This window comes from Sinocyclocheilus anshuiensis, unplaced genomic scaffold (genome assembly GCF_001515605.1).
Source record: "Sinocyclocheilus anshuiensis isolate Anshui unplaced genomic scaffold, SAMN03320099.WGS_v1.1 scaffold626, whole genome shotgun sequence".
Classification (NCBI taxonomy): domain Eukaryota; kingdom Metazoa; phylum Chordata; class Actinopteri; order Cypriniformes; family Cyprinidae; genus Sinocyclocheilus; species Sinocyclocheilus anshuiensis.
In genome coordinates this window covers 265,457-273,694 of record NW_015544167.1, presented here as the reverse complement: position 1 = coordinate 273,694, position 8,238 = coordinate 265,457, and the positions used below count along the sequence as shown (strand labels likewise).

Genomic DNA, 8,238 nt, shown 5'->3' with positions numbered 1-8,238 from the left:
AACAACGGCTCTGTGTAGTTAATGCTGCTCAATGTGAAAGCCCGCAGGTGATGGAGATTTACCGCTGATTACAGAACTGGCTTTACTGATAAGATGCGCATTAAATATCACATGCGATTTATCGTGCAGCCCTATATAGTATGTATAAATATAAAAAAATAAAAACACCTAAACAAATGATTAAAACTGAAATAAAAAGAAAACTGAAAATATTAAAATAAAAGCAAATTCAAAATATTAATAAACACTGAAATAGCACATAAATAATAATAAAATAATACTGGGCTAAAACAATTTGCCTACTGACAAACATTAACATTAACAGCCTATGTAGGTTAGTTGCTGTCAGCCAAAAAGGAAAGTTGTTGTTTCAAGTCATTATATTTTGATAAAAGATTACAAACACAAATATTTTTAATAGAGTAAAGAGGAGGAAACTTACTGATTTGGTTAACTGAAGCGATGAAAGTTTCCAACTTGAGACATTCAGTGAGGAAGTTGTCTGAAATTATTTTAACTTGATTCTTACTGATGTCTAAAACTTTCAATTCAGCCAGGCGGAGCGGAAGAGACAGGGCTGATATCTGATTGCTGGAAGAAGAAAAAAATCTGTTGTCAATAATTTACTCTCCATTTGTGAATGCAACCTTTTTTCAACTTACGTATATCCAATAAGAAAACTATACGAATACATTTAAGATATTACAGTACACCAGCGCTCTAGAAATACTACTATCTCATGATCTACCCCTCCAGCGAGAGCTCCTCTAGTCTGTCCATGGCCTGCCCCAGCTGGAAGGGGAAGACGGTGATCTGGTTGAAGGACAAGTTGAGCTGGCGTAAGGCTGGACTGCACACAGTTGGGTCCAGCAGCAGAAGAGGACCAATGCAGTTGCGAGAAACATTGAGCGTGCTCAGTGCAGGTAAACCCAGGAGCTCCACAGGAAGTGACTGTAGTTGGTTACCTTGAAGATCTAGACGGGTAAGACCTCTTAAATGCTACAAAAAAAACAACACACACACACACACACACAAAAACTCTTTTAATAAATTGTTGGGAAATATGTATTGAGTATGGTTAAGAAATAATCACCAGATTAAATGATGATCCATATCAACGATCAAAAACACAAAACGGACAAACCAACAAACAAAACACACATTCAAGATGTACTTTGATAACTAGATTACTAGCTATAACTAGATATTTACTAGATACTATATAATTAGATTATACAGTTAATTAAAGAAGTATTTATTTGGTACAAAAAAAGAAAAGAAAACACCATAATCCTGTAAATCAATGCAAGTTACAAAGTTAGTTACTTCGTGAAAAAAGTATACTTGTTACACTTAATTTGATTAAATGTTCACGTGTGCTGCACTTCAAATCTTAAAAGGATTAAAAAAAAACTGTAATTCCAGATAATGTTAATGATATAAAAGGCCACCTGCATGAACACTTAAGTACACTTGTAAAAAGTGCAGTTTCTTTCTAGTGCAGTTTTACTGCTCATTTTAAGTCATGTTTTGATAATCTTTTGTTGTGATTTAAGGAAGCACACTTGTTTTGATGTAACTGACTAACCAACTGAACCACATACTCTTGATTATATTTTTAACAACAGAATGTTATTTGATTACAAGTTAATATACTTTAAAAGTACTTCAATCATACTTTAAATTGCAACTTAAAATGTGGAATTACAAATATATTTAAATACATGACACAAGTTTCAATAGAATTTACATTACAGTATATTTCAGTTGACTATAAATCCTTGTTGTTACATTCGCCAATAAACTAACCATTTTACAAAGACAAAATAATTAATTTTAATGAAATAGCAATTAAAGATGTACTCAAGTCCTACTTAAGTGGGTCAGAAAGCACTCTGAAGTTCAGCTAATTGCATTTAATCTAAATTTAAACTATAATAAATTTTATGTAATCACAATTAACATGCAATTAAGTGTCCATCAACATTACATTAAATTCACACTTAAGTATATTGTTTTAAAGTAAGGGCCTTTCAAAGCATACTCCATTTGATATTGTGCGCGAACGCAGACGGTCGACACATGCGCTCTAGAAAGCTTCATCTTTGTCCAATGTCTGCGCTGTTTTTCTCCAGAAGTAATGACCGATACAAATGTCATTGTACTCGTTTACACTAAAGTTGTGGCTCTCTCATCACCCCCTCACACAAGCGCTTGTCAATGTTCCGTCTCTTTAGTTCGTTTTCTACCGTGAAACAACGGCCCAGGCCAGTGCTGCCACCTTGTGGAACAACTGATAAGTGGAAAACCACGTCAATGAGCATGTGCGCCCTTCACATACAAAGTATGCGTGGTTACAAAAATCGCATGGTGTATGTACAGTATGTATGCATGTATTATTCTAGTGACGAAATTTGTGTCACGTGTACACTCACATGCACTGTACGCTGACCCTCAAGTGCATGTACAAACCGATGTATACTTTGGCCATAAGGGAACTTAACCTAATTTAATTTGTTCTGATTCAGTTCATAATACAAGAACTGATAATAACTAATATGTTCAAAGAATCATTGTGACTGCACATTACCGAATGGGTTTCGAGTGCTGTTTCATGTTAATAACAAAATGTTTCCACACACCTGACAGAGAACACTGGGAAGCTCTGATAGACTGTTGCCGCTCAAATCAAGCCGAAGAAGGCTTTCAATCTGCTGTTTGAGAGCGCTCGCACCCATCAAACAAGACAGACTGCCCAGCTCATTCCCTGAGAGGTCGAGCAGACGGATGGGCTCTTTGTCTATGGCCAGAGGGAAAGCGCCAGGAGTGGAGCTTTCCATGAAACCCTGCCCTGTACATTTAAAACAAAAACAGACAGATTTAACAAGTGAATAAAACATAAAACGAGATTGAAAAGGCAACAAAAAAAGACCCACATCCAATGAAATGACTTGTTTATTTACAGTATGTGAGAACCATCTTACCATCACTCTCCATGTTATGAAACATGAAGACCAAGCTTTCATCTAAGGAAATGTGTGATTCGTCACTTTCCTCATCTGTGAAATATTCTGATGTGCTGGCATCACTCCGTAATCTACCAACTCCCACAAACCCTTTGTTCCTCTGGAGTGACAAGAACTGTCTGGCCAAACGCTGACCTTTACCTTAAAAATACAAGGACAAGATTTACCGACAACAGTCAGGCTAATTTTAGTAATGTAGAGTTAAATTCTCTACATACTGAGTATAAAGTGCAAAAAAAGTTATATCAGTGTATTGAAAATAACCAAGATGTTATATATGCCATATGTTTTACTAGAAACCATCAAGTGACAAGTGATTTCAACTTGGCAAATTTTAAATTGGGGGGATCAAATTTTCTTGAATTCCTTAAACTGGCACTTTCTGTGAACGTTTTTATAAAGCAAAATAATGCAAAAGATGTATGCACAGTATTGTGACTTTTCCTTTGCACTCTTTTAAAAAGTGCACTTTGTAATAATGTCAAATAGAAAGTTTTATTTTAAAGTACATTTTCAATCATTATGTTTTAATAATCTTTTGTTGTTCTTTAAAGTACACTTATTTTGATTAGTTAGTGTTGACTAACATACTAAAGTACAGGTAAAGTACTTGACTAGAATTTTACCTCCAGTGTGTTTTTCAATACAACATTTCAAGTTACAGATTTTTATGTACCAAATTGCAACTTCATTATTAGAAATGTGTAATTAAAAATAAATGTTTAAATACAAGACATACAGGTTTCAATAGAAATTACATTAAATTATATTTTAATTTATTAATACTTATCAGTACATTTGGCAGTACACTTTATTTCAAAGACAATAGAATTATGAAATTACATATAAAAATGTACTTAAGTCCAACTTAACATAAATTTAATATATTTTAACTTTATTGCATTAATATGCAATTAAGTATCCAAAAATATTACATTCAGCTCATACTTAATTATATTCATGTAAAGTATGTTATTTTTATAATAAATACTGTTTTTAAAAGCATGCTATACTTTGCTAGTCATATACACTACATTACTTTTGAGGTGTGATAGAGAATAAACAGTTTTAACCTTTTTTCTGATATTCTAATCTTTTTTTTTTTTTCTTAGATTCTCATAACTTTTTTAGTTCAGGGTAATCTCTATTGAAGAAATTTTCTGAAATTGTTATAGAGAAAACAAAGCCAGACTGAAGTAAATGTGGTCATGGCCCCAGAACATGTACGTGACAACTCTCAGATCATGTGAACAGACTCACTGTTCTTCTTGGTGACTGGAGACTGAGTTTTGCGTTCAGAGAGCAGAGCGCTGAGCCACGACGCTTTCATTTGTCTGAGGCGGAAGCTCCCGAGGCACAGGGCGTTGTTGGCGTGGTCCAGCCCCAGACGGCCGAGCAGGAGGGTGATGGCAGGGTCATCGCCCCTCCTGACACATACGCTCAGAGCTCCACGTAACTGCTGCTCATGAACTCCTGCAGAAACCAGCAGCTCCAGCAGAGCCAGAGGAGCCCCTCGATCACAAACCTGCACAAACACAGCAACCTGTTCTTTACAGCTAGGAATGACAACCAAAGTCCAGTTATATATTAGTCAGGCTTTCCTGAAAGAAAGGAGCCAGGATATGATTTAATATCACTCTGATTGTGTTCATCTGAAAGAAGAAAGGCATACATATCTAGAATGGCTGAGCAAATTATGGGCTAATTTTCATTTTGGGGTGAACTATTCCTTTAAGAATTAAAGGGTTAGTTCACCCAAAAATGAAAATTCTGTCATTAATTACTCACCCTCATGTCGTTCCAGTTCCCTAAAACTTTCGTTCATCCTCGGAACACAACTGAAGATATTTTAAATCAAATCCGAGAGGTTTCTGTCCCTCTGTTGACAGAAAGGTAGTGAAAACATCATGAAAGTACTCCGTGTTACTCCAGTTGTTCAACTGTAATTTTCTTAAGTGACAGGAATGTTTTTTCTGCGCCAAAAAAACAAAAATAATGACTATATTCAGGATTTTCTTCACTGGAGTAACATGGACAACTTTCATGATGTTTTCACTACCTTTCTGGGCCTTCGAAGTGAAAGTTGCTTAGGCTGTCAACGGAGGGACACAAACCTCTCGGATTTAATTTAAAATATCTTCAACTGTGTTCCGAGGATGAATGAAAGTCTTATGGTGTATTCACACCAAACGCGAATTTAATTATTCGTGCGAGTAGATTACATACAAAGTCAATGCAAAGATACGAATAGAGGCGAATTCGCACCAGGCGACGCGAAATGCTCGACACGTTTTGCCGCGAACACACGATATTAGCATCTTCCACTCAAGTTCAAAAATTTCAACTCGAGCAGAAAATTCACCTGACGCGTTCAGCGAAGAGCTTATTGACACGTCTGGTTGTATCAGAAAATGGAGGAGGGCATTATTGTAGCAGTCTGGAGAAGATGGTGAAATTCACCGAGTTGTGTGCGCCTCTGTATGGTGCTGTGAACCCAGACACGTCTGCGTTTTCCGGCATTTTAGGGACTTCCACAACAAGTACAAAGCAGCGATACCATGGTTGATTACTCACGGGATGTTTTTTCACATCACTACGATCGCTGCTTTGTACCTGTTTTTGTGGAAGTCCCAAATACGCCGGAAAGCTAAACGCCGACGTGTCTGGGTTCACGGTGCACAAAACTGTGAATTTCACCATCTTCTCCAGGAACTGTGCCTGGATGAGCACCACCTCCAGCGCTGATTGGCTTACCCTTATGCAACAATGCGTTATGCGAATTTTCCGCTCGAGTTGAAATTTTTCAACTTGCGCAGAAGACGCGATTGAGGCGAATATAGCGCGTTTGCGGCAAACGCGTTGCGCATTTTGCGTCATCTGCCGCAAATTCACCTCTATTCGCATCTTTGCATTGACTTTGTATGTAATCTACTCGTGCGAATAATTAAATTTGCGTTAGGTGTGAACACACCATTACGGGATCGGAACAACATTAGGGTGAGTAATCAATGACAGAATTATCATTTTTGGGTGAACTGTCCCTTTAAGGAATTGAAGTTTATATATCACACCTGATATATAAGTGAATCGCTCTTTGTTTTCTTGTTGATGTCAGCACCCAGATGGATGAAACATTCTGCCATGTCCACATCACCGTCCTCACACGCTCTCTCCAGCAGCGTGTACAGGATCTCACTGTCCGCCACCATCTTAGACAGGCACAGGCAACTCATTCCCTGCAGCTGAAGCAGAACAAAATGTAGGGTTTATCAGGGGTTCCTGACTTGTTTAAGAACTTTTGGTTTCATTTTCTTACTGGATCTCGGCGCTGGTCTGCCGTCTTTTCCCGCAGGATCTGGAAGATGTCTTTCTCGAAGGCTTCTTTCTGCAGCCACGCTGCGGCACTCGAGCAGGTGTCCAACAACTTCCACGCCGCCTGAAGACCCTTATGACCAAAACACACTGTTAGGAACAAAAAAAACATCAAAAACAACAAACCTTTTGACTATGAACTGGTAATAACTGTATTGAGCTACCTTTAGAAGCATGACTGTGTCCTCTTTGTGTTGCCGTACAGAGCTGACCAAAACTGAGGCCAGTACAGGCACCATCATACGAGAGAGCTTCTTCTTAGAGATGAGGTGAAACAGAAGACTAAGACCCCAGTAGTGAATTTCTACAAAGGGTGATGATTTTCAGTTAATATACAGTTGTGCTCAAATGTTTACATGCCCAATAGTGTGCTGCAGGTATGACATATTTTTGTAAGCCAAAATTCAAAAAACGAATTTTTAGCACTTCCAGTTCCATCATCCTGAAGTGAATGGGTTTTTGGTTAAACGCTTGAAATACGGTCTGTGTTCAAGACATTTTCACGACTTATTCTACATCATACAATACGCAAGTAATCTTTGTGAGTTTTAAAATGAAATTAAACATTAAATATCATCACACAATATGTGACACAAGAGCGCAATGGTCAAACATGTCAGTTTAGCGCATGTTTACATAGACCAACTATGGAAAAGCAGCATAGTGGAACACAGAAACACGTTCTACATGAACTCCTGAACAGTGGGTGGTTTTTGGGCAGAATAAGCAGCCCAAATGTCGGCATTCAAAAGTCTGGCTGGGATTAGAAGCAGAGGCTGGAGATCTCATGGACTCACCACGTTCCTGTGGAAACATCTGCAGCGTATGAAGAACCGTATCTATCGCCCCCTGCTGGCACATGAGGTCAACCGCTCCAGAACTGTCAGCTAGCGCTGAGAGCACACCAAGTCCACACTCCTGAATCTCCTCACTACTGATAAACTAAACACACATAACAAATGAAACACCCACCACATTTACAGTACTTAGTTTTTAAAAAAAATATATATATTTTTGACATTTTTCGCCTTTATTATGATAGGACAGTATGATGACAGGAAGTGAAATGGGACTCGAACTCAGGAAGCCTGAGGCGCAACAGAGCTATATGTTGGCGCACTGCCCTCGAGGCACTCTGTACTTAAATTTTAAACTAAAACCACCTGATTAAAGTCCAATTCTATCCTAAAAGCAAAGTTACAGGTCCAGTACAAGTTAAAGCCTATAGACAGCATTTCAGGCAAATTGATGACTTCCACTGAAAATTAGCCAAAAAAAAAAAAATGTTTACAGTAATGAAATTGCTATGGAAGTCTATAAGGAGAGGCATTTGAGAGGGTGTAAAATGAGAAGTGAAGGTCATGTATTTTCTTAAAGGGGGTCATATGATGCGATTTCAATCTTTCCTTTCTCTTTGAAGTGTTACAAGCTCTTGGTGCATAAAGAAGATCTGTAAAGTTGCAAAGACTAAAGTCTCAAATCCAAAGAGATATTCTTTATAAAAGTTAAGAGTCAGCCACGCTTACCTAAAACGGCTCGTTCTAACATGCCCCCACATGATGTGTTTTTTGAACCTTAAACCGCATAAACACATTTCATTACACCAAATACACAAAATAATGTCATCAGTTACGGTACTCATCCTCATGTTGCTTCAAACCCATTACAGTTTTCCGTTCATTTCGTTCATCAACAGAAATGAAGATGTGTTTAATTTTCTGTCTCTTTATTTAAAGTCTATTTCACCAAAACTTTCATGCTTCAAAAAGTGTTTAAAGACACTGTAAAAGTAGTCCATAAACAGCAGTTTAACCGTACTTGGTTCTAGCAGGTCATGAAA

General features: G+C 37.7%; 1 protein-coding gene across 1 annotated transcript in view; it reads right to left on the bottom strand.

Moving 5' to 3' along the window:
- The window catches only part of lrrk2 (leucine-rich repeat kinase 2), a 46,712-nt gene that overhangs the window by 26,254 nt on the left and 12,220 nt on the right, over window positions 1-8,238 (bottom strand). The window contains exons 15-23 of the mRNA XM_016496028.1: window positions 7,196-7,340; window positions 6,563-6,702; window positions 6,343-6,471; window positions 6,098-6,268; window positions 4,287-4,551; window positions 2,985-3,167; window positions 2,643-2,851; window positions 749-999; window positions 443-591 (exon numbers count right to left, since the gene is read on the bottom strand). Coding sequence (XP_016351514.1) covers window positions 443-591; window positions 749-999; window positions 2,643-2,851; window positions 2,985-3,167; window positions 4,287-4,551; window positions 6,098-6,268; window positions 6,343-6,471; window positions 6,563-6,702; window positions 7,196-7,340 — 1,642 coding nt within the window. The remainder of the gene's footprint in view (window positions 1-442; window positions 592-748; window positions 1,000-2,642; window positions 2,852-2,984; window positions 3,168-4,286; window positions 4,552-6,097; window positions 6,269-6,342; window positions 6,472-6,562; window positions 6,703-7,195; window positions 7,341-8,238) is intronic.